General features: G+C 46.9%; 2 protein-coding genes and 1 long non-coding RNA gene across 5 annotated transcripts in view; 1 reads left to right on the top strand and 2 right to left on the bottom strand.

Moving 5' to 3' along the window:
• Nucleotides 1-14,703, bottom strand: part of LOC135918646 (alpha-taxilin-like) — a 48,676-nt gene extending 33,973 nt beyond the window's left edge. For all 3 annotated transcript variants that reach the window (XM_065452277.2, XM_070538618.1, XM_070538619.1), the window contains exons 1-4: nucleotides 14,255-14,703; nucleotides 5,381-5,794; nucleotides 4,699-4,965; nucleotides 2,275-2,389 (exon numbers count right to left, since the gene is read on the bottom strand). In XM_065452277.2, the coding sequence (XP_065308349.1) occupies nucleotides 2,275-2,389; nucleotides 4,699-4,965; nucleotides 5,381-5,794; nucleotides 14,255-14,338 (880 nt within the window). In that variant the 5' untranslated portion in view covers nucleotides 14,339-14,703. The remainder of the gene's footprint in view (nucleotides 1-2,274; nucleotides 2,390-4,698; nucleotides 4,966-5,380; nucleotides 5,795-14,254) is intronic.
• Nucleotides 14,704-14,838: 135 nt separating this feature from the next.
• Bin1 (histone deacetylase complex subunit SAP18) lies at nucleotides 14,839-17,135 on the top strand. Its single transcript, XM_065452279.1, has 3 exons — nucleotides 14,839-14,994; nucleotides 15,156-15,262; nucleotides 16,775-17,135. Exons 1-3 carry the CDS (start codon nucleotides 14,920-14,922, stop codon nucleotides 17,067-17,069), a joined length of 477 nt encoding a protein of 158 aa, XP_065308351.1. The 5' UTR covers nucleotides 14,839-14,919; the 3' UTR covers nucleotides 17,070-17,135.
• Nucleotides 17,136-23,112: 5,977 nt separating this feature from the next.
• LOC135918625 (uncharacterized) lies at nucleotides 23,113-24,164 on the bottom strand. The gene is made up of 2 exons (XR_010569710.1): nucleotides 23,874-24,164; nucleotides 23,113-23,813 (listed from the first exon to the last, which is right to left on the bottom strand). It is a non-coding gene; the product is annotated as an uncharacterized lncRNA (long non-coding RNA).
• Nucleotides 24,165-25,933: the final 1,769 nt, after the last annotated feature.

Here is a 25,933-nt window from a genome sequence, read left to right as displayed (position 1 = left end):
CGGATAACAGCGTGGATGGAGAAGCCCTTGCGTTGGCAACGGCAACAGAGCAAACGCGACCGTACCAGCAATCCCAGTGGTGGTTTGGCTCACCACTGCATCACAAAGCGCATCGCGCAGACTAAAGGAGCTCCGCTAACTACTAAACGCATAATAGTGACCCATAAAATGGAGGAGAATGGGCGACCATAAAAGAAGGGAGCTTCAATACACAGAGGCGAGGAAAAGATAGGATTCCCTAGGAGATAACGAAACTTTTGAATGGTGGAGAACTTTGTCTTGAGACGTGGCAACATGGCAGCATGGCATGCACTGCCCTGAAGCCACACTTCAAGCCGAAATTCGCATATAACCTGTACTCCCACTTTACTGTTAAATCTTATTAAATTTTGGTGAGGGTTATACGTGCAAAAATACAGCACAGTCTTTGTTAGAAGTGTAAGGGAAGGGGAAGAAACTGGGAGGATTAGGAAAGAACATTTTTTTTTCAGCACAGAAAGAGTGAAAAAAAAAAAACCATTAGAACTTCCAATGTACAGTTATACTTCCGATTCTCTGCTGTGCAGCATACAATTATAGAAGCAGTGACAACAACATGGAAATGGCAGTACAGTTTTCAAGTGTTTTCATTACATGCTTTCAGTTTCATTTTGAAAACATAATGCAGCTTTCAAACGTAGTGGAATACAGGACGCCCCCTGTAGTTTGGTCCAGGAACGGTATCTGGGACTTCGCAAGGCACATGGAAATGACAACCTTGTGGCAAGGCCTTTGCAATGATCAGCCACTGACACCTATAGCATCTAGGCTGCTGCAGATACCATCGTAATTTACCAGTTGCGAATGAGACAGCTCCTTGTTTGCGAATGTTCTTACCAAGCTTTGCAACAGGCTCACAAGTAAACATGTTCCGAAACGCAACTTCGTACAACCAAATTTGAATGTGGAAGCAGCCGCAATCGATTCTAATGCGAGTGTGTCCAAAGAGAGTGACTCGAGCGCTGAGTGAGCTTTTTCTGAGTTGTCAGATTAGCAATCTATCGTAGAAGGGAAGAAGGCGTTCATTCGATTGCCGTCACTTTGCCTGCCCGAATATCGCATGTGTTTAAGGATAATTATTTTTTATTGCTTGAATAATAAATACAAGCTATTTTTAGTGGAGTTTCAAGTTTTTCCAAAATTTCCTGGAAGAAAGGGTAAACCTGTTATTTTCATCCCACTCAAAAATTTCAGGAAACTGCATCCCTAGACTTGATATGAAAGACAAAGCTGTTCATGATTTCTTTGTTTTTATCTGGCAGTTCTCGGTCCACAGAAATGTCCAATTTTTCTTTTGCGCAGGAGCCCTTTGATTCCCGCGCCGGCCCGGGACTGGACGTCTGTGCAGTGTTTGGTGTCGCCGAAGACAAATGGTTTCCTCTAACTTGGGGCGATACTGTGTTTTTCTGCACACATAATGCTTGGTGCCCCGCCCCGCCTTTATGCAGCCCGAGTGCATGCATAACAGTGATTTAGGTTATGAGAAGCGACGATTCACACTACCCCATGGCTCACTAAGCTCGAAACCGCAGTGGTCGGTACCCCTGTGAGATACAAGACCCCCACAACTTCAGAGCCTCATTAGCGATTAGAAGTACCAACGCATTGCTGCTAATGCGCTTCCTCAACAATTTCATTGAAAGCTTTATTTCACTGAGAGCTTGCAACTGTATCTCACTGAGATCAAGTCCCGAGCCATGGAACTTCAACTTGAGGTTGACGACTATATTATAAGCAAGTTATGGCCTTCTGTACTGAAACCCAGCGTCAAGGTCTCATTCATAAACACCAAACGAGTGCAGTGGCATGTTCCTGTGGCCATTGGCCACAGTGCACAGCCCGCATTCACAACCAAAGCATTGTATGTTGCATAATGGAAGCACAAAGACATACAAATATTTCATTGAAACATCCTTACGACCACAAGTTGCAGTCATAATATACACGGAGTAGTTATTTCGCAGAAAGCATAGCTGATTTAGAACAACTGCACTGAAAAATGTGCGGAATGAGACATCTATGATCGCACTGCTTATGTAGCTACCGCGACATTGCCTGATTACTAAGAAATGGAGCAATGTAGATAGTCTGGTAAATTAAGTTTGGTCAAATAAATTGACCAGTTCAACTCAATTTGAAACCTGCAGTATGCATGCACCACACTGAAAACCACTTCTCACACATGCTGCCCTTGATTCAACAGTAAAAACGAGCATTCGAGTAGCCCCAGCTTACCGACGGCACGCTCGCCTTTCCGTTTTGCAGCAGCGGTGCTGTTGGCCTCTTGAGCACCGAGTTTGCGGAGTGGCGATCGTCTCATGCCACCACAGCACGGGCTCCTTGGCTGGGTCTAAAAGCAATAGCGACGTCACCAACATCACTACACTTTGCACCACGCAAGTACACCTGCAATGTGTGAAACAAACAGAAAGCCCTAAATGCTGTTAGCTGATGCTAGCAGAGGCTCTTTGGGCAGTGTTGTAGAAATATTGGGTGTCGTGTAGAGAAGGCAGACACGTATAAACCATTTTTCCAGCTAGATCACTGAATTATTGATGGTAAAATTTTGCACTTGCACAGATGCAGACTTTTGCTGTGCATTTTCTTTACTGCCAATATTGAATTTAGTGCTTGACCCTCGTATACAATGAAATGGAAGTATGTATTATCTGCAGTCAGATGGCATTCATATTATTATATAAGAGCAAACTATTCATCCCATAGTTCTTAAAGCCACAGCATCTTTCACATAAATATAATGTAACAAAGTTTTACCAATAGCTTGTCATAATTATGCAGGGATGAAAAGCCAACTGTAACAAAAGTTCACTTCAGCTAAGTTTGTTATGAGAAGTCTACACAATTGAAGTAACCTTCAAGAAGACACAGAGCTAGTATAATTACCTAGTTACAAGGCTTTGAAGGGCACCATAGCAGATGGAACATACATCTCATGGTAAACGATGTGTGTTCGGAGATCCCACAACGGAGATACCGCAACCATGCAAGCATGCTGATCTCACCGTCACACCCTTATGCCTGGGGAGGGGCTGGTTCTCAATGCTATCAGTTGTGCGTCACTTCTGGTAAGCAGTAATGGAGTCATTTCTTTGAGTTTCAGCACCAAAAGTGCATACTTTTGCAAGCTCTTTGCAACACATCCACTTGTGTTTAAAACACAAAATTTTGAGGCAGAGGCTGATCTGTATCTACACTAACAAAAAACGAAGCTTTTTTTAATGCTGTCTGAAATTTTGCTGCATGCCTTTACATAGAAAAGAAGCTCCAACATGCAAGCTCAACAAAGTTGGAACACCAAAGGTAAGCTGATGGTGCTCACGTTCCAAGCATGCAAAATAAAGGGAAAATGTGTCAGGGGCACCAAAGTAAGCAGCTGTTTTGCACTTCATACTCAAGTATCCTTAAGATCAATGTTTCATGCAGTATATTCTTTAACAGCAGAACTTTTTAGCAAACACATCAAAATTTGAACTTAATTAGTAATCCTTGCTTAGACACTTGCGAGGACACTGAGGTTAAACTCTGCGGGAACCTCTATACTCCAGCTCAAAATCGAGTGACAGTGCAGCAAGAGCTATGAGGCATACTAAAACACCACCACGTGCTCCTTGTACACCACACAGTGTGCAATAGAATGTTGTCTCGTCCTTGGGTTATATTACAGATACACAGGTTTAGTATTGTCAAGCGCTACACAAACGTTTGCATAGTTTTCCATTTCATTAGGCCTTGCAACATAGGTCCACATGGAGTGGTAAACATACTGTTTTCTACCCAACAGCAATGAAGCAAATTTTTTCTGAAAATGCACGCCCGCACAGGACAATGCAAAGTGGACGGGCGAAGCAATAAAATGCAGTCCAAAGTCACCGTCACTAATGTGATGCTTACATTTTGCCCCTCGGGGTAGTGTGTTACGGACATGTAGGAAGTGTTTTAGCATAGTGCAATGGCCGATTCATTGACCTTTACCTTCACACTCATTCGCTTGGGCTTTGGTAAATGCATAGGCACCGATGCATTGCTGTAGCGGATCACACATCATGCAATGCCAAAACAAAGTTTTTAAGACCACAGTTATGATCAATGTAACAATTATGTTTCCTTTTACCCAAGTTGCCTAAAGTACCCCATAGTATTTTACTTGCGCAATATGATTTAGCAAGACAGTCACCGTCTGGAGTTGACAACTACTCTGTACTACTATATGCAACATTTAAGTGTACCATAGCTCATCTATGTTGCAAAACATCCTACTACAAACTTACTAACTCTCTTCTAGTTGCTAATCATAGTCACAGTCATTAGAGGCCAATAAAGTTTTAGAGGTCCATTAAAAGGAAAGCCTTTTTTAGTGTCAATCAAAACTGCAGTACCTGGCCCATCGACAAGAGTGACAATTTCAGAACTATGACAACATGGATAAGCACAACAGCTCTCACATTGTAGACTTGAGTACAGTACTAAGTGGAAAGAAAATTTTCTTTTCCAGGGGCTACTGCAGAAGAAACACGACATTAGACAATTATACTGCCAATAGACACTATGCAAACTGGAAAAAGGACCTTTGACAGCAATCACTGTGAAAAGAAGTGGAGAACAAGGTTTCAACTTGGCACCATAAGTTTCACTACTCACAGTGTTCTCTGTGGTTGCAGTCGACTGAGCCACCTTCTTGTCGCAATGTGCAATGCTATCGGGCGGTGTGCAGCACTTGGGCGACACAGTGGCAGGGGACGGTGACTTCTCAGACCGAACAGTCTCTGGCATCGGGGACGGACTCTTGCGCGCTGCTGCAACACAGGACTCTTTTCGTGGTACGGGAGATGACGAGGACGGAGGAGTGCTTGTCTGTTCGACGGACTTAGACGTCTGCGCGGCTTCCACTGCATTCTTCTGAATAACCTGCATGAAATAATAGTAATAATAACAACAATAATGATAACACATAACAGACTACTTCATTGACTGACAAATAGCCTTGCTTGGGCTTGTCCGTAATACATTATCTATGTACCTACAATGAAAGAAGAAAAAAAGAATGCCTTTTTGCTTGTTTAACATTGGATGATTAGTGCATTTAACATTGTGTCATGAGGCCCTATGTTTTCAACAGTTTGGAAGTGACCGTATCAGTGGGCCTTTCCTTTGTCCTTTGTATGTCACACCATTTTGCTACAGTATGAAACGGCAACTTGTCCAACATTTGACTATCCCAAGAGGTTGCCTCTGCAACTTACTCTCATTCTCAATGCACCCTACACAAGAGACTAGTAGAGTGAGCTGAAAGGGGGGAAACATACTATGGCACCCAACGCACCTGTTTGAGCAAACTTAGTTTATTGGCTGCCTCTTCCTCGAACGACGACGCAGTAGCCTTGTTCGAGCTGTCTCCACACGCTAGCCTGCTGTTCAGCGTCTCCATTATGGCTGCCTTCATCTCCTTCGCCTTGCCACCGAACGAGTCCATGAGCTTGATGACATCGGGGTCCCTCTCGAAGACAATAGGAGGTACTGGTTCGTCTTCTGAAGCACGGGACTCGGGCCTCTCTTCAGCGGCAATGGCCTCTGTAGGTTCCGAAATCTCGGCGGTAGGAGAGTCAGGGTGAGAGGGGTCAAGCTCTCCATTGGCTACGACTTCAGCTTCTGAAGGCACTGCGATGCACCCAGCTGGGCAGCTGTCACCAGCGGCTGGGTCTTCCTGCTGCTTTGGCAAATCCTCTGGGCTTGCGTCCTTTGTGCACAATGCAAAAAGGAAAACGCATATATTGCACAGCTTTCATGAAGACACACTTCATTCATGGAAACATAATTTGCTATGAGCAATTGATTTTATCATGTGTGCAATAACTTCGTAATTCTTTATATTCATGTTCAAGAAGTTGCAGCTAGTCACTTGTATACTTGTAGTAGAATCAAACCTCAATACTATAACAAAGATATAACAAATTATCTGGTGAAAGAAGTAAACGTAACATGTTTCTTGCAGATTTCAACATTTAATAAATATATGCTTATAACAAATATCAGTCTAGACGATTTCGGCCAATGCTTTAGTGCCTCATTTACTTAAAGAATCCCTGAACCACTTTTTATCGAAGTGGAGAAAGACATTGGAAGTGAAAATAGGCTATTTCAGAAATACTTTGCTACAAAAAGTACTTTAATGCATTCAGCAGAAGCACAGCAGAAGCACGACCACTGCTGTGCTCCCGTTCCTTGTTCAATGCCTTGCACTGCGAAGGCTATGGCCCAGTGGGGCATGCCCACAATGCTCTGCCTTCTGAATGTCCCCGTGACACACAGTTTCTAATTTAATTTGGGATGTTAACGTAGATGCCACAACTTCCGCCTTTGGCCCCTACAACGTGCTAAACATAAGCCAAACGTGGTTTTCCTCAGCGTGCCGCAGTGTGCTTAGCCAGTGGACTTATGGCGTCACCTCGCGGCGGCCGCAGTTATCTATGCCATGTAGCCGACTGCAGCTTCATGTCAGCCATCAGCCAATAGCAGCTGTCTAACGAAATGACGAAATATTGCGTCTAGAAGAGAGTGAGGACAGGGCATTCAGTTGAAAACACAGCATTTGAGAGAAAGGTGACTTCGTGATCCACTTGTGAGCTCCACACACCGTGTACGACAGCAAAACTTGGCTGAGATGTTCACAGCAGCACAGTTACCCATGGACTATGTTATTTCACCAAGCCTGAGAGGTGGTTCAGGGCCTTTTTAACCTGCAGGATATGATATATATTTCTTTAACGAAGGCATTGTTGCATATAACATAGTTTCACAGATAGTATGCAGGTGACATCAATGACACAGCTTCTCATTGTGCTAATATTCAGAAATGGCAGCCACAAAGATTGCAGTGCACCATATCATCAAGCATAGATTGTTTTGGTCTCTGACGATGACCATATTTCTCATAGTTATCAGTGTTATATATTTTTTGCTCAGTGCAAGACATGCCTGTTTTTCCGTCCCATTCACTGATTACACAGCTTCTCGACATAAAAGTACAATGAGATAGCGGCCCCGATAACGTCAATGCAAATCATCTATTGAAGATCACATATGATAACACAGGGTGTTTACATAACACCTGAGGTGAAAGGGAAAAGTTATTTAGTGAAGCCTTGCGTAATTACCAAACAACTAAACACGACGGGTTCTTGGATTGAACTGTATACTGTTTACCTTATCTATGGCTCTGGCTGTGGTTCCCTCTACAATTATAGTCACAAGCATTCATCTTTGTACTACTGAAAGCCATGCTGTTCTTTAAATGCTGCCCTCATGTTACGTACTGCACAATGCCAGAGGGTAGCAACAGGGGTAAACATGTTACCTGTGAGTGAATAATTTGAATAGAAAGCATTGTTGACTATATTTATCAAATTGGTAACAACACGGTGACTATAGCCACAGAAAACAGGTACCCAGGTGTTAACCTAAGCTCAAATCTTTCTTGGTCCTCACACATCTGTATCTGTGCTAATGCTTCCAGTCTATTAGGCTACTTATGCCGTAACCTATTAACCTATGTAAATCTCCTTCAGGTATACACAAAACAAGCCTATTTGGCTTCAGTTTGTGCTAAACTTGAATTTGCTTGTGCCATCTGGCACCCTCAATATCATTATTTAATTGATATGCTAGAGGCTATTCAAACAGGGCCAGTCCATTTACAAGTAACTACAGCTTTCAATCAAGCATAACAAAAATTAAACTAGATCTTTCACTTCAGCCATTACCTGTACGTCATGACACTGCCCAATTAACACAATTTCACAAATTTGCTCACAGTACTAGGCCACTGTCTGTTCATTTTAACCTTCCAATTGGTCATCACACAGATTACACAATAACATTAGCTTCGTGTGCATGTACAGAAATACTGATGTTTTTAACTCATTGGCCCTTCCACGAACTATCTGATTATGAAATGACCTTCCAGATCGGTGTCTCAAAATACTGTCTCTTAATTCGGTGATCATTTTAACAATTATTTCTCAACTAAAAATTAATATATTGCTACGGAATAGTATTACCGATGACGAAGAGGCGAGCAGTACGAAGACGACGACAACGATAGGAGGCTAGCGCGGGCTGTTGCCTCTTGGCCAAGTGCGGCGTATTACGTTGTAAATATACTTGTATATAGCTTTTCATTTGCGTCTTCTTACGTAACATATCTGGTGGAGGTGGACGTTCCCTGTACCTCGTCACGGAGCTTCGCAGTGGACGGTACGTCGAGCCTAGCTTCATGGCTCCCGGCGACGACAATTCGACTCAGCCGCCTCCGACCCCTCCTGCCACTTCGACGACCTACATCTCTCTCCCTGCTCCTCGTGATCCTGGCGTATTCTCGGGCAAAGATGGGGACGACGTCGACGACTGGATCAGCCTGTACGAACACGTCAGCCGCAATAACCGGTGGGACCCTACTATCATGCTCGCCAACGTAGTCTTTTACCTCGGTGGCACACCTCGAGTTTGGTTTCGGACGCACGAAGAGGAGCTCACCAGTTGGGATTCGTTCAAGCAAAAGCTCCGAGACTTGTTCGGCAACCCCTACGGTCACAAACTTGCCGCGCAGAAGGCGCTTTCCGGCCGTGTGCAGACGTCAACAGAGCCCTATGTCACGTACATTCAGGATGTCCTGGCTCTGTGCCGCAAAGTTGATGCACACATGCCTGAGTCAGACAAGGTATCCCACATCCTCAAAGGCATTGCCGATGACGCCTTCAACTTGCTCGTGTTCAACAACGTCTCGACGGTGGATGCTGTTATCAAAGAGTGCCGCCGCCTGGAACTCGCTAAAAGCAGACGTATCGATCAGCAGTTTGCCCGTTTGCCCAACACCCCAGCGACTTCTTCCTGTGCCGACGCTCCTCGTCCCAACAACACCGGCGATATTACCAAGATCGTTCGGCGTGAGATTGAGGCCGCCTATCCGGCTGCCTTCGACTCCAGCCCCACCAACGCACCGGCAGTCACGGTTTCCCTGATCCAGGCAGTTGTCCGCCAGGAGTTCGAAAACATGGGCCTTCACACCATCTGCTCGGCCCATCACCCCGATACCCATCCGGCTTCTTCGATTCCGCCCCGTCCCGCATCGTCTTACCCACCACGTTTCCGCAACCCAGCTGAATGGCGCACTGCTGACGACAAGCCCATTTGTTTTCACTGCCGTCGCATCGGGCACATTTCTCGGCACTGTCGAAGTCGCTGGACTTCCCCGACCCGGTCTGCTTATACTGCCTATTCTTGCCCCTCGGGTGGCCCTTCTCGTCCTTATGCCGCACGCTCCGATAATGCTGCCACCGACTCTCCTACGCCGAACCGCCCCTATTCTCGTTCACCTTCGCCCCAAGGACGACAATCTCGCTCTCCCCAGCCCCGTCGCTCCTTTTCGCCGACTCCCTTCGGACGCCGCTCCCAGCCGGAAAACTGAATGATGCAGCGCCTCGAGGTGACGCTGCATTGCTCCCTACGCCGCCAAATCCTCCAATGACGTTGCCCACTCATCTGAACCTTCTTGACGTGCAAGTCGACGGTGTTCCTGTATCTGCTCTTATAGACACTGGGGCGCATTTGTCGGTAATGAGCGCGGACTTTCGTACCTGCCTGAAAAAAATAATCACGCCCGCCACGACGCTTGTTGTCCGTGTCGCCGATGGCGGAACAGCCCCCGTAATTGGTATGTGTGCCGCCCGCGTCTCCTTCGCCGATCGCTCAACAGTCGTGCTATTCACGGTCATCGCCCACTGTCCCCATGACATCATCCTCGGCTTAGACTTCCTCTCCGCACATTCTGCTCTAATTGATTGTTCCGCCAGTACTCTCCGCCTTGACCTGCCTGTTCTGGATCCCGCTGAACCACACCCCAGTCGCCTCAGTTCCGTCGACTTTGTTCGCTTGCCACCTACGGCACTGACTTACGTTGACCTAGTGTCATCCCCACCAGTGCCCGACGGTCACTATATCGCGGCTCCTATACAAGACGTCCTCCTTACACACGGGATCACGGTACCTCATACCGTTTTATCTATTACGGCTAATTGCGTCTGCCTGCCCGTGGTCAATTTTGGCTTGACGACACAAGTGCTGCCACGCGGGATGTCTCTGGCCCAGCTTTGCTCATTCGAAGATCACTCAATAGCATCTATTGAGGTAGACAGCCATTCAGCCGATCCTCCTCTACCATCTCAGTCGACAACTTGCACCATCGCCGCCTTACAGAAAATGATTGCGCCCGACATGCCGTCCGAGCACGCTCGTGAGCTCTACCGCGTTCTGTTTTCCTACAACGATATTTTTGACTTTCACGATCGTCCTTTGGCCCAAACTACAACTGTTAAACATCGCATTAATACCGGCGATGCCCCACCTATTCATCGCCGCCCGTATCGAGTGTCACCGGTTGAGCGTCAAGTTATTCACGCTGAAGTTCGCAAAATGCTTGCCAATAACATCATAGAACCGTCATGTAGTCCATGGGCGTCACCGGTTGTACTGGTAAAAAAGAAGGATGGCTCATGGCGCTTTTGCGTGGATTACCGGAACCTTAACAGGGTTACCAAAAAGGACGTGTATCCCCTACCTCGGATCGATGACGCCCTTGACTGCCTCCATGGTGCTCGCTACTTCTCTTCTATTGACCTCCGCTCCGGCTACTGGCAGATTGCTGTGGACGATCTCGACCGTGACAAGACTGCTTTTGTAACTCCGGACGGTCTTTATCAATTCAAAGTGATGCCGTTTGGTCTATGTAACGCTCCTGCCACTTTTGAACGCATGATGGACTCCCTTCTTCATGGTTTCAAATGGTCCATATGCCTGTGCTACTTGGACGACGTCATAGTATTCTCTCCAACGTTCGCTACGCACCTCGAGCGCCTCTCGGCAGTCCTGGACGTTTTTCGGCGAGCCGGTCTGCAACTCAACGCATCGAAGTGCCAATTCGGCCGTCGCCAGATTACCGTCCTTGGGCATCTCGTTGACGCGAACGGAGTGCAACCGGACCCAGGCAAGATCCATGCTGTTACGCACTTTCCTGTTCCGAAGTGTGTCAAGGATGTGCGCAGCTTCATCGGCCTTTGTTCCTACTTCCGCCGTTTCGTGAAAAATTTCGCGGCCATCGCACGACCACTAACCGAGCTTTTGAAAAAAGACGCCCCTTTCCAGTGGGGCGATAACGAGGCATCTGCATTCTCGCATCTCATCGACGTTCTCACAACGCCTCCCGTTCTGGCCCATTTCGATCCTTCTGCGCCTACTGAAGTTCGTACTGATGCCAGAGGTCACGGAATTGGCGCAGTACTGGCACAACGCCAGCGCGGCAACGACCGTGTTATCGCTTATGCCAGCAGGCTCCTCTCACCCGCGGAGCGCAACTATTCCATCACTGAGCGTGAGTGTCTGGCCCTAGTTTGGGCGGTTGCGAAGTTCCGCCCATACTTATATGGCCGACCCGTTTCCGTTATCACAGACCATCACGCGCTTTGTTGGTTATGCTCATTGAAAGACCTTTCAGGAAGACTTGGTCGCTGGGCCTTACGCCTCCAAGAATATTCGTTCACTGTCACCTACAAATCTGGCCGACTACACAAGGACGCTGACTGCCTGTCTCGCTACCCGGTAGACGAGCCTGACGACGCTGACAGTAGTACCGCCGACGGCATTTTCTCTGTGTCTGCCTTCGCTACCATCGCCGATGAGCAGTACCGAGACCTATCGCTGCGAGTACTCATCGAGCGTCTGTGCTCTACACCTACCGACGCATCCGTTCGCCGATATGTCCTCCAGGGCGGCATTCTGTACCGAAGGAACTTCCTTCCTGACAGATCTGATCTTCTTCTTGTCGTGCCAAAACATCTACGACAGACTGTGCTCTTTGAGACGCATGACGCACCTACTGCAGGACATCTTGGCGTAACCCGCACCTACGACCGCGTCCGCCGCCGCTTCTATTGGCCTGGTCTCGCTCGCTCCGTCCGACAGTATGTTGCTGCCTGCGATACCTGCCAGCGTCGGAAAACACCTCAGGTGCTACCTGCCGGTCATCTCCAGCCGATCACTGTCCCTGTGGAACCGTTCTTTCGTGTTGGATTAGACCTCCTCGGTCCCTTTCCCACGTCATCCTCTGGGAACAAATGGGTAGCCGTCGCAACTGATTACGCCACCCGATACGCTATCACGCGGGCTCTCCCTACCAGTTGCGCCACTGACGTCGCGGACTTTCTCTTGCGTGACATTATCTTACTTCATGGCGCCCCGCGACAGCTTCTCACTGACCGTGGTCGTAACTTCCTCTCGAAAGTTATCGCCGACATTGTACGTTCCTGCTCCACTCAACACAAGCTGACTACCTCATACCATCCTCAAACCAATGGCCTGACAGAGCGGTTAAACCGTACTCTTACCGACATGCTGTCAAAGTACGTTTCCAAGGACCACCGCGACTGGGACATTGCCCTTCCTTACGTCACATTCGCTTATAATTCTTCCCGGCACGACACCGCCGGATTTTCTCCCTTTTATCTGCTCTACGGTCGCGAACCGACCTTGCCCCTTGACACGGCACTTCCTCCTGCTTCGCTCTCAACAAGCGAGTATGCGCGCGACGCCATCGCTCTCGCCGACCATGCACGCCAGCTTGCCCGTGCTCGACTGACGGACTCGCAAACCACTCAGCAGCGTCAGTACAACGCCCGCCACCGTGACGTACAGTTTTCGCCTGGTGCGCTCGTGCTCCTCTGGTCGCCCTCCCGTCACGTCGGACTTTCAGAGAAGCTCCTTTCGCGATACACAGGGCCCTACCGCGTGCTGCGCCAGGTGACACCTGTGACGTACGAAATTGCCCCTGTGAGCTCAACCTCGTCATCTACTGTGGCACCTAGTGATGTCGTGCACGTCAGTAGGCTCAAGGCCTACTACACTGTTTCCAAGTCCGGCCTTTAGTCGCTCCGGGACGGCGCTTTTGCCGGCGGGGGTAGTGCTACGGAATAGTATTACCGATGACGAAGAGGCGAGCAGTACGAAGACGACGACAACGATAGGAGGCTAGCGCGGGCTGTTGCCTCTTGGCCAAGTGCGGCGTATTACGTTGTAAATATACTTGTATATAGCTTTTCATTTGCGTCTTCTTACGTAACAATATGATCATACCAACCGCTTTTTTTCTTTCTTTTTCACACAGTTCTAATTTAACTTTCATATAGCGCAGGCTCACTTGATGGTTGTCATACTTGATTTATCTGCTTTTGTTCCTTTTTCTGGCCATTTAACAGTGTTTAAGCAAGCTTACTCTCTCATTGATGCCGTTGTGTATTTTGCGCCAGGTGATGTTGTGTATGTGGGTGTTTAAATGATAAGCTTGCTTGTAGTGTTAGGGTATCTTAATTGCGTACTCGCTATTAAAATGCTAGCTGTATTTTTACAAATGTATTTACTGTTTATGTTAATTGTTCCCTTTCACATCAATAGCGGATACTATGCTTACATCATCTACTTTGTTTACATTAGGTGTTTTCACTCATGATTGCTATGTATAAATTTCAGGCATCGCCCCCCCCCCCGCCCCCCTAATCAATGCCCCAGTTGGGCTCTGTAAGGTATGTTTAAATAAATAAATAAAATAAATAAAATGTTTCATACACTATTGAGGAGTTTATTAAAACACAATGTGTGCAAAGAAGCTCATGTAAGCTAGCCAAAACAATACAGGAAGATACTAACAGATTTATTTCCACACAGTCAAATAAAAGGATGAAAATATGCCCCGTTTTCTAACGCAGGGCTTCCAAGCGACATCTTAATCAATTAGAAACCAAACAATCGTAATAGAAGTAAAACTGAAGTGTGCTGCTGCCAATTACTGTTCTTGTCTCCGTTAAATGGTCGAAAATGTTATGTTGCGTCTTCTTATTTAGGGCTGGTAAACCACTTTGTGAAGCTCTCCATTGACGTACTTAAATAAACCTGAATTATTGGCTGTCACGTCGCCGATATGCTTAGGACAGCTGAGACCGCCAGTAAACGAGAGTTCACAAGCTAAAGCTTCTTATCCACTCCACTGAGTAACGAGGGATACGCGTGGAAGGTCACACTTGCGACGCAGTGAGATTATCAACGACACCGAGTCGCACGTTACGCGTTAAAAGCAGCCCGAAATGCAACGCCTTACCAAATTAGGAACGACCGCTTTCGCATCTCGCGGGTCTTCTTCGGTGCCGAAGAGTTCGTCGGCTCTTTGTACTTCGGTTTCCATCACAACTCGGACAGGATACAACAGTGCACGATGAGGCTTTGTGGCGAGCAGGCGCTTTCCTCCAGAGACGTCTGTCGGGACGGGGTTTGTAAACGCAAATCGCTCAGCTGACCAGTCGTTGAGGGTCAGTTGACTAGCTGCACCCGAAGAGAGTAGCGCACGCACAGACAACCGGGAAAAACGCAAAGCGAAGGCACAACCACAAGCGTACGAGCAAGACGCGCAGCTATGTTTACAGCCTCGCTATTTCAATGCTTAATTGAGCTCGAAAAACTAAAGGCGCTCAGAATGCACAAAAATAGACTTCACGACGCGCAGGACACCGCCATGCCTTTCAAGCACATGAAGCGAGCGCGAGCGCTGTTTCAGCCTGGCCGCACATTTGTTCCATTTTTATTACGACTTCTCAAGTTAAAAAAAAGCATTAAATTTAGCTTAAAATTTCGATGTTCAGCTGCAGTAAGTAGTTTATTTATAACGCAAGAAGCAGCTCGTAAAACGCGTCGTGAACGCGTCGAAGTGTCAATGCAGGCAACAAGGGTACCGGCGCAGTCGCCATTGTTTACGGCGTTCTTTATTCTATGGTTTACGGTATCGGTATGGAGTCCGTCGTTGAAGAGAAGAATGAAAATGAGAAGCCAATTGACCGAGAAAAGGTTAGTAATGTCGCTGAAAGGTCATATGAGTGCTTGGAAACCGTCTCGTAGCACCCGAACATCAAATTTATGTGCTCGCCGGCCAATCGCTGTTTCTGATATAACGAGGCGAGCGGTGCGACTTGTCTCGCGAGTTCAGTGCCGTTTTCTTTTGTGTGCAGACGTGCCCGTTGCTGCTACGAGTGTTCCTCAACAACTCCAGGCATCATTCCATGAGCGAGTACTCCAGAGGCAACGTGCCCAGCAACGAGCTGCAGATTTACACATGGTGAGTTCCGAAAGCTGCGACATCTGTGCCTCGCGAGAACGTGGCCTTTGCGCCGCTTCAACCGCGGACATGCGCCGTTTGAAACTGCTTCCATTCTCCAATTTTGCGGCAATTCCGACTCCGTCAAGTTTGTTACAGTCTGAAGTGCTCTGAGGCATACAAGTTTAGTATGTTACAGATGTTCCGTTCACAGCACTGTGTTAATGTTAAACAGCTAAAAGCGAGCAAGGGATTTAATGTGTCCACAGTTCTACCTCTAGTGCATGTGGCACAGCTTGTCAAAACGTGGGAGCTCCGAGTCTCTTACACAACTGAAAATCCAAGCTCACTAATTACTACTCGCTTCTTTTCGCCAGCCTTGTGACACCTTTCGAGTGGCATCTTCATTTCAGGGACGTTTTTGCGAGGCACCGTGTGATTGCATGTCGACTACTTTTGCAAAATACTGGCCACGACTCTCGGGAGAGTTGAAAACTCTTTTGAAAGTTGCGATAGACTCAACAGAGTTCCTGTCAACTATGTCAGTGTTCACAATGTGCTTTCGTAAAGTATGCGTTGAGTCGTGTGCTGTTTTGTTCTCTACCAGCATTTATGCCTCGCTGGATAGCTTGTGATAGGGCTCTCCGAGGGCTTTCTTTCACTGCATTCGCTAAACACAGTAGCACGTAAGTTTCCCAACACACAGTTAGTTTAGGTTCACCATGCAGCATTTTCACACTTCCCCACCCAGCTGGTTTCCCGCTCCAGTTTAAAGAGCTGGTGGCTCAAGTTCTCCAACTATGAGCAGGCCATAGTGTGCACTGCATGAACACCAAAAGATATTCTGAGAAGAGTATAGTAGAAAGATTTCACTGACTTTCTGTCCAAAGTACCCCCTTGACAACTTAATGCTCCTTTTGTGTATGGATTGTCAAGATCATGCACCATGATAGGAATGCCCAGTTGATACGTTCACACAATGATATCACTTGCACTCAATGCCAGCCATTGAGCACACACAAAAACCTTCCCAGATTTTTGGGTGAGAATGAGGAAAGCAGTGCTCAATGATGTAACCTGGCTGTTTCTTCACCTCCCTATTGTTGCGCTCAGGCGCCTTTGTCAAATGTCAGCTTCAAAGAGCTACCACAAATGCACCGTGTAAATAAAAAAAAAGGAACGATTGTCAGGACACTGCTATCAGCGCCACTCCAGCTGAGATGAACAAGTGGAGCAGTCATTGGAAAAGTAAACATTGCACTTTATCTCAATTCATCACAGCTGTGTTTAGGTTTTATTCATGCAAATATTCTTTGAAATGCATGGCATTTATTCCAGCATTATATTGCTAATCCTACGAAAGATTGAATCTGTGGCATTGTGGGGCATGTACCGAGCAATAGCAGAACAGTACCTAACACATCCAATGGGTCATAAGGTTGTGGAGCTTAACGAACAATTTGTTGAATGTTATGGTGACAGTTCATTCATTGTCCCTACTTGCATCAAGCTCAAAGAATGCTTTGGTTTCAGGATGGATGCTACTTTGAAGGAGCTGACCAGCCTTGTCAAAGAAGTGAACCGAGACGCTCGGCGAAAGGGCACCTTTTTTGACTTTGCACTGGTGTTCCCAGATGTTCGGGGTCCGGGCTATCGCATGCGGGACATTGGTACAACCTGCTCAGGACAGAAGGGCTCCGACGACAACAAGACCCTCAATGCCTGCCGGTTCCAGATCGGTGACTACCTGGACATTGCCATCTCAACACCTCCCATGCGCGGTGGACCAGTTCCACCTTCAAGGCGGGGCAGGCAGTCTGGCTTCTAGCCAGCACAACCTCTAGCTTCAAAACATGCTCCATCTGTACAAAATAAACACTTTTCTGTCTTGTAATGCATCTGGCAAATTAAGGTTGGTGCTGCTTTCCGTGCACTATGTCTGCACTAAACCAAGGCACAAGAGAGATAAAAGTAAAGGCAGAAGGTTAGCTTGAGTTCTACCCTGTACTGGAGTAGGGTACCAAAGAAGAGACAAAAGAAACAATGGAAACGTTAGAGTATGTGTGAGCAATTTCACACAATCTGTTAAGTCCATACAGTCACACATTGTTGCATACATGAACACCATACAATGCATTCTGTCACCCAGTCAGTTTGTCACACAATCCTAATTCTTTTATATGACGTAGCAGGGCTTTATAGCTGCTCGTGCTGATGCCTGGGTAGGCCAATGTCCAAGAATTTTGCTTTGTGTGAGTGTGGAACTGTCAAGCTGATCTAATGTGGAAGAGAGCAATCGCAGATACACGGGGGTCTTCACTCCTGTGTATCTGAATCTGTAAAATTGCATATTTTCAGTAACTGTTTGTCTTCTCAAAGTGACTATAGCATTTCATTTCTTGTGAGCTTGGGTTTTTGCCTCGCACATTGCATTTCAGTACGTGATGTCACCCTGTTGCATGGCACGACTGTGTGGCGGTGAAGCCAACTCGTGGGACATGAGGTGCAGATTTTGGGAGTAATGTGCCTTTCATCGCATTGAAGAGAGAGAAGTTTTTTTAAAATACAGCCCCTTGTCTAGACTTCCTCCTTTCAGATCATCATTGCGTTGCGGACGTGCTGGATGCAATGCTTCACCCATTGTGGTGTTGGCTCATTGTGGTGTACTGAAAGTGGTGCTGTACACCTTCAACAATCAAGCTACGACATTTGCGATTGGCTAAGAAAAGTGCTTTGATCCTCTCCGCTCTTATGAATCAAACACAGGATATGTGCCTAAAAAGGCCCTATATCGGGAGGAAGCACTCCAGTCCATGCATGCGACAATGGCCCACCCTACTGTTGCTAGGTGATCATTACCTTCAAAATACGCTTCCAGCCAAACCTGGTAGGTTTCCCAGGCTCTGTCTGCTTTGCTAAGCTCCAGCGGCCAGTCGGGCGCCATCACAAGCTGATCGTGAGCGGTTGCTTTGGGGGACGTCGCATCACTTATCATAATTTTCCATGGAGTCCCCCCTTCTTGTTGCCACTTTTGTGTATCAAACCACATGCCAAGTCGAGAACCAGGAAAATGACGATGTTTATTCAGTGCTCTGTTTAAGTACTCTTGCCTTTGACGTCGCCAGACAACATAGTCTACGCATGTATGCTGCTTATCACTATCACGCCTTGCTACGCAGCAGTGTCCACACATGTTGTGATTTCCTGTATAGGAACATGTTGAGTGCTTTCACCCAAAAATACTCTCATTTGTCCATCCACACTTTCTGAACCATCCAGAAGCATATTAACGTAGTAAAAAACAGCAGTGAGTGTGCAAGTACCAGGCGTTGTGTTGCAGCAGTGCTCCCACTTATATGGTCACATTTATCGCTTCGTGATTCCAAAACAAAGCAACATGATTATCCAGAGAATATTGGTTCAAGTCAATACACTTAATTCGGAAAATTTTTCAGAAATTCGAAGGTGGCCTTTCTTTAAAATCAATATTTATAAAGTATCGCTAATTTACTAAAATGGGGCCTAACTTGAGCCCTTCTTGCGCATTTTTAGTGTTGACGACGGGAAAGGTATTTGCCTGAAATTTTAATAACTTTCATTTCAACAGGCCTACAAAATTTGAAAATGGCACTCATAGACGTGCAGAAAAAAAAAATCACTTCGGCCGGTATTCTGAAATGTTTCATTCTTGCTATTCTTTTTCTCCATATACTGGATGATACTCCGTGGTTATTAGCTAGGATCAAAGCTAATGACCTGCAGTATATAGTAAACTATTTTTAGAACCATAGCCACAATACTTTTTCAGCGAGGCAGCTAACCAAAATGTGGATTTGGTAAAATTTGGAGAAGTGTTTCTGACTGACTGGGGTCTTCTATATTTATTTCGTGAAGACAAATTACTTTCTCGCAATACTAAGATCGATGTCGTCCTCGGCCGCTGAACTCTGGCAACAAATTAAAATTTTTCATTGAAATTTAAATGGTCATTGTACATGTCTGGCCAAAATCATCTCAACGCAGTCTAGTAAAGCGTTGGGCTGGGTTTAAAACCTACCGTGGGGACAACTTGGGTCACTGTATATTTTCCACTTGGTATGTGTGCTCTTCAATGAAAAAGAAAAGCCTTTAAAATTTATCGAGTAATATATTCGCACATGCGTGGGCTTTGCGACGGTAGCGCTAGATGGCACAGCGTGTTTCTACATTTTTGTTTCATTTTTTCCCCTCGTCAAGGAAATGGCCAAAAAACATCATCGAAGCACAAGAAATGAGCCCAACGTTTACTATGAGGTGGGTTCTGACGGAAGTTTTATGGTAAACTTTTTAGGCGCTCTATGATGCTTGGCAGTGTTTCTTCTAGTGTTTCGATGCTTTGTACCTTGATTTAATTAAATAAAATGAGAAGTTAAAGATGTGTCAGCACTGCTTTCAAATATTCTTGTAAACGCATTAAAAAGGGTTTCGCAACCAAAAGTTCAGTTAAGTAGCGATAATTGTTTTCATGCTGTGGCGGGAATGAATTTGGTTGCAGTGTAGTATAGTGTCACGGACTTTGCGAGGCACTGTGGAGCTTCGCAACGGGTGCCTTACGTGGCAAATTTTGCTGTGTGCAGCGGAGCACTGGTATATACATCTAGCAAAATATGATGCACTTATGAAATGCAGTAAGCACGAGTAGTGCAAACAACGGACCTAACGCTGATGTCGGTGACTCCATTGGCCCCATTTTTCCAGACCGTTTGCCAGACGAACTTTACTCGTTTGAATTACTGTAACAGTTGTTACGGGCAATGTTGTGCTGTGAACGTCTCAGACTACTGCTATGAAAAAATACAGAATAAAGGGAAAGCACGCGAACAATTTTTCAACTGTTTCTGATCGCAAAATTTAAAACAGTGACCGTTGAAATGCATCGCTCAGAGGGAGCGGTGGCGATGTGCGATCATCCATTTGCTCGCTGCGGCTGATTGCTAATGGTTTCCTTCGTACCACCTCCACCCTTCCTCCAACTCCATTTTTATTGTGCAGTCGACGCCCACTTTTCTTACAGACTTCCTCGCCACAAAAGCGCGTCTCTTGCAGGACTCCCCCTCCCTCCCCATGCGCGCACTTCTGTGGCTCCTGCAGCGTCTCGATCGCTTTGCAACCGCGAACGGCGGACAACGCGCCTTTTCCTATAACTCCCCTCGAATCGGGAAAGGCGGTCCCGAATCGGGAAAAGAAGTATGAGCGGCTAATTGCCGAAAGCTAAATTGAGGCCCGCTGGCGCGCACACGTCGAAGGCGTCGCCTTTTTCGGGTGCGGCAAGATCGCGCCAGGCGCGTCTCTGGAAGGGGAGGGGCCGCGATCTAAATTCAGGATCGAACGCGCGCCGACGGCAGCAGAAAGCGGCCGCGGCGGCATGTTCCGACCGCGCGCAGCGGGCCTTCCTCTTCAGTCATCGGCACGCAGCGCTGTTCGGGCCAGGGGGAAAGAAAAGGGGGGCGCCGGGCCTCCCTTTCGCTGTTCCCCGAGGCCCGCGCCCCGCCCCCCACTGCTGCGTTCCCCTGCGAGGCGGTTGCGCGCTCCCTCTGCGTCGCCTTTCGAGGCAAAACGAGGGCGCGCTTTTCCCCACCGCGATCCCTTCTGACCCTCGCCTCGAACCGTTCTTCCCGAAAACTTCGGCCTTTCCCTTTCGGGAATCCTCGGAGGAGGTATATGTGCCGCCGCTCTTTCTTCGCCCTTTTCGTGGATTTGCGAAGAAAGCAGACTCCTGTGCGGCATTTCCCGTGTTGAGGCTAGGAATCTGAGTGCGGGCGTGGGGCTCGCGGCTGCTCTAGTTTCTTCCCAAACAGGCAAGAAAGCAGTTCACGAAAGAAAGCTGGGAAGGGAGAGAAGGGGACGACTGAAAAACGCTGCAGAAGTTACGGATCATGCTTCATTGTCATAACTTATAAGCAATACGTAAACACACCTATCTTTAGCTACCCTGCGCATGGGTGATGACTCCGCGTGTGGCCTATGTTTATTATGTGCCATTGTTTAAAAAAAAAATCACGTTGTTGGAAGTAGCGTACGGCACTGTCCCGTTCTATCACTTTATCGTTGTTTCTTTGCTATTTAGTCATTACATCACGTGCACTACAGCAACAAACCCGTTCAGCTCGGTAACATGTTCCTTTTCTCAAGTGTACGATGGTTTCACGTATAAGCACAGAGACCAAACGCATACTATATGGACTTGTATCTGCCAAGAACGGACTCTCCCCGGACTCTTTGTGCGATTTCCCCTTACTGTAGCTTTCCCAAGGACGCGGCGACAAAGTTCCGCGACTGCGAAGATTTCCTTCAAGCGAAGACAACACACACACACACACACAGAAGAAAACAGAAACAAGCAGTTGGGGATACTGGCCCGAGTTCTTTCTCGGTGTTGAATCCCAGACTTCTTCAGAAGTGGCGCCCGCGGACGGACTGCCACACCCGGATGGCACTGCGTGCCTCGAGTCAACGCCTACTCGTGTGTGTTTGCTTTCGTATACTTGCTTTAGCTTCTAGCGGAGACGAACACTCGGCGCCTAGAGAGAGTGAATAAAAAAAAACGCATCCAAAAAGTTTCGCATCCATCCATCCATCCATCCAAAGAAAGAAAAGAAGAAAAAAGGCGTGTGTGAGGGGGGGAGTGCATCGCCTCCTTTGGCTCGGAGGCGGAACGAAAGAACTGGAGGCGTTTCCCGTGGCATTCTTTCAAGAACGATCTACCGGCGCCTGATGATGAATGACCGTTATGGCCCGAAGGGAACGCCCAGGGACTGCTTTAAAGGGCTCTAGCGCCGTTCTCGATCTCTTGCGCGGCGCCCTATCCGCAAAATAGTTTTGAAATGTCCATCGATCTGACGTCACATCGACACGAAGGAAAGGGGAATTCTGAAGAATGTGCCGGCATTTACTATGTATAGAGGGTCCAAGACGGTACGGACAGAATTTTAAAACACGCGCGCTAATGAAATCAAGCCCTTCAAAAAAACGTGTACTTTTTCAGCAGGCTATTTTCAGTTTTGTGTTAGCTCTGTCCCATAACAATGTACCGTGTTTCTATATTCGATTAAGTATTTTCTTCGCTTTTTTTTCCTTTTTTTTTGCACGTATGTGAAAAAAGTGCGCGCGCACACACACACATATATATATATAATCGTTCCGGCCTTCATCGGAGTCATCGGTGACTTACTTCTGGGAGGTTTATACGGTATACAGGGTGTCCTAGCTAACTTTGGCCAGAGTTTAAAATATGCGAATGACACGCAGCTGGACAGAACCAAGGTGATGTTGTTTGCCGTCGCTTGGAGATACTCAAGTTATTATTTTTTCATTCCTCCTAACCAGATAATTAGTCTAAATTAATCAACTTCTCAAGTATCACATTTAGATGAAAAGTGTCAATGGGAAAATTGTAGAGCGACACGAAAAACTCCCGATACATCTTTCTGTTGCTCAATACATTGCACATAAAAGTGTTTTTCCGAGCGTGAAAGAACCCCGCAAATACACGCAAAGTGCCTCGAGCGGCCAGTCGCGCAGCAAATTCGCGTGCAATTGCGAGCTTCTTTCACGCTCGGAAAAACACTTTTATGTAGCACGTATTGAGCGACAGAAAGCTGTATCGGGAGTTTTTCATGTCGCTCTACAATCTTCCCATTGACACTTTTCATCTAATTATAATATTTGAGAAGTTGATAATTTTGACCAAACTTGGGCGGCGGCGGCGGACTTTAGATAATGTTAGGCGTATAAACTTAGAAACCTGCAATTGTGGTGAATAAATGAAAACGCGTAGAATGCAAAGATTATTTCGTAAACAGTCAGTCTGATAAACACACAAACACGAGAGAGAGAGAGACAAAGTAATATATATGCTCGTATATAAATGAAATGAAATGAAAATGGCTGCCGCATATGCTGCCGCAATCAGTGGTCTATGTCATGTGCCACGGCTTGGAAGACGAAAATTTGCGCCGGAATCCCGTGGCTGCTGACCTGAGCCTTGAATCGGAACACAGATCGGCGCGCTCGTCCAGATGCTGTAACCATGCAGTGGCGTGTGCCGCGACTGAGGTTGGCAGGCTCGCCACGTTGACGGAGTCCGCGACGTGTGCCATATGGCGAGGACGAGGTGCCAGCGCGTCCGTCTGGCTGCCGTCGCTAGTGGCCAATGACGTATGCCGTGAACATGAAGGACGAAGCTGCCGCACTTCTCTGGCTGCCAGTAATAGCGGTCCTTTGCGCGCGCCACGACTGAGGTTTACAGACTCGCCGAGTTGACGGAGTCCCCGACGCGTGCCATGACGGGGACTAGGGGTCAACGTGCTCGTCCGGCTGCCATCACCAGTGGTCCCCGACAGGCGCCATGACTCGGAAAGCTGAAGTTCCCACACTCGTCCGGCTGCCAGAACTAGTGGTGCATGGAGGGTACCATGGCTGATGCTGGCATACTCGCCAATTCGGAGCCCATGATGTGTGCCACGATGAAGACGAGGGGTCAACTTGCTCGTCCAGCTGCTGGAACCAGTGGTCCACGACGTGTGCCACGAGCCTGAAAAGTGCAGTTCACACACTCGTCCGGCTGCCAGAAGTAATGGTCTATGACGCATACCGTGACTGAAGTTGGAGCACTCGCCCAGTTCATATAGTCTGTGACGTGTGCTATGAATCGAAAGACGACCGCAGAAAGCGTTACAGAGCAGAGCGCCTTCAGCTCCATATGGCAGCCCCCGCCGAAGAGGAGAACGCGGTCTTCCTTTCCCAAGTTGTCGTCCATGATTGGTCGCTAAGTCGCGCCTGAAAAAACCGCACTGAAGCGAGCCCACGATTTCAAGATTCCTCCACATCGATGCCGTGGCCGTAAGAGGGAAATACTCCGGCGTCTGTTCGGCGTTCCCGAGGCTCGCGACTGCGTGATGCGAACGTGAACCGCGCGCTCGTGGACCCACACTTCGATGTCTTCTATTCGTTACCCCGAAAGCCGGGTTGTGCGCGCTTTAGCGTAAGCGCACTACTCGCAGGAAGCGTTTTTCAATTACGTCTACATCAGTGTCTCTCTTTTCTTTTTTCACGTGCGTCTACACAAATCTTTTCTTATTTCACGTTTTTTTTTCTTGTGGAGCTATAAGTTTGACGCGTGCTATAATTTTGCTCCGTCTAGACTCTGAACGCGTGTCTTCCTTACGCTGCAACCTGTTTTCAGAAGTCTCCTCCTCGTCTCCATGTAATTCAAGCCGCTTCGTCGCCAATTAAATATAGTTCGCCTGCGCACAGCCGCGTCGCTTATTGTGACCCAAATAGCACCTAATCATGTAGGAGTACTCTAGCGTACGTGCGTAAATGTAAGTGTTTTCTGGTGGAATTAATGTTTAGCGCATATATCTAGTATAGCTTTGCTCCGTCTGAACGCATGTATTTCTTTACAATGCCACCTGCTCGTAAGAACAGTCTCTAGGAAAATGAAGAGGATGACACGATGAGATACCGAGGCAATTGCACGTTTCCTTGAACCATTACCGCTGGAGGACTTTAGTGAAGTCACATTAGAAGAACTGGCGGATGTTGATCGCTCTCTGCCTTCGTCAAAGCTAGGTACAGATGGAGTTAATTACCACAGCCCTGATAAAGATTCTGTTTGAATTGCCCCCGCAAAAAACTTTGAATATGGTAAATTACTCTAAAAATGCCTGGATACACGGAAACTTGCTAAGGTAATTACGATACCTAAAAAAAACAGGGAGGTGGATATGCTTTAGATAATATTAGGCCGATTTCTCTCACATCCAATTTGGTTAAACTAGCAGAAAGAATCTTGAATTGCCGAATGACGACCTACATTTCTGAAAACTTAATACTTAGCCCCACTTAAACTAACTTTAGAACTCGGTGCTCGACATGGTGTACGCACGTTAGAGTTTCATACGACTTGCTCGTCGCCAATACCCAGCATTGGTGACCGACCCTAGATGGCGCTGCGCCGTAGATCTAGCTAAGGCTTATGATCCCGTGGGACGTGACATACTGATAAAGCAACTAGAGAAGTACATGCTTCTGAAATACATCACGAGATGGCTTTCGGAGTTTCTAAGGGACAGATAATTCTACTGTTTTCAAAGCGGATGTTCATCGCCTGTGTATAAGCAGAAGTGCCAGTGTTATCTCATGTTTTATTTAATATATTAATTTTTTAAGCTCCATCTCCTTGCTCCAGGGCATTAATGTGCACGTTTACGCCGATGACATCACTTCTTATTTTTGCATCGAATGAAGATCTACATCCACTTTATCAATCATTACAATATTACTTATGTATTCTTGAAACTTGGATTCAGAACATACATATGCCTCGGAACATCAGTAAAAGTGCGCTTATTCTCTTTCCTTTACGTATTCCCGTTCACACTTCACTCTTGTAGCGCCAAGAGTTCATTCCCTAGATGATTTTCTTATATACCTGGGAATCACGTATGATGGGACACTATAAACTGTAAAAGCCAGATTGAAAAAGCCGCGTCTAAGGCAACTCGTGCCTTGGGAAAGTTGCGCAAGATCAGTAACCGACGACATGGGTTGCGAAGACATACATTAATTATGATATATAAAATGTATGCCCGACCCATCGTGGAATTTGGGTGCGTCTTGTTTTCTGGCAGCCCAGCTTATGAAATTCAG

Source organism: Dermacentor albipictus, chromosome 5 (genome assembly GCF_038994185.2).
Source record: "Dermacentor albipictus isolate Rhodes 1998 colony chromosome 5, USDA_Dalb.pri_finalv2, whole genome shotgun sequence".
NCBI classification, from domain to species: domain Eukaryota; kingdom Metazoa; phylum Arthropoda; class Arachnida; order Ixodida; family Ixodidae; genus Dermacentor; species Dermacentor albipictus.
The sequence above is the reverse complement of the archived record's forward strand: the minus strand, read 5'-3'. Positions and strand labels throughout refer to the sequence as shown.

Excerpts from the sequence above, each read along its gene's own strand:
- Bin1 (XM_065452279.1), top strand. The coding sequence starts at position 14,920 with ATGGTTTACGGTATCGGTATGGAGTCCGTCGTTGAAGAGAAGAATGAA. Across the intron at positions 14,995-15,155 it reads AGCCAATTGACCGAGAAAAG|ACGTGCCCGTTGCTGCTACG; the intron begins GTTAGTAATGTC and ends TTTTGTGTGCAG. Across the intron at positions 15,263-16,774 it reads GAGCTGCAGATTTACACATG|GATGGATGCTACTTTGAAGG; the intron begins GTGAGTTCCGAA and ends CTTTGGTTTCAG.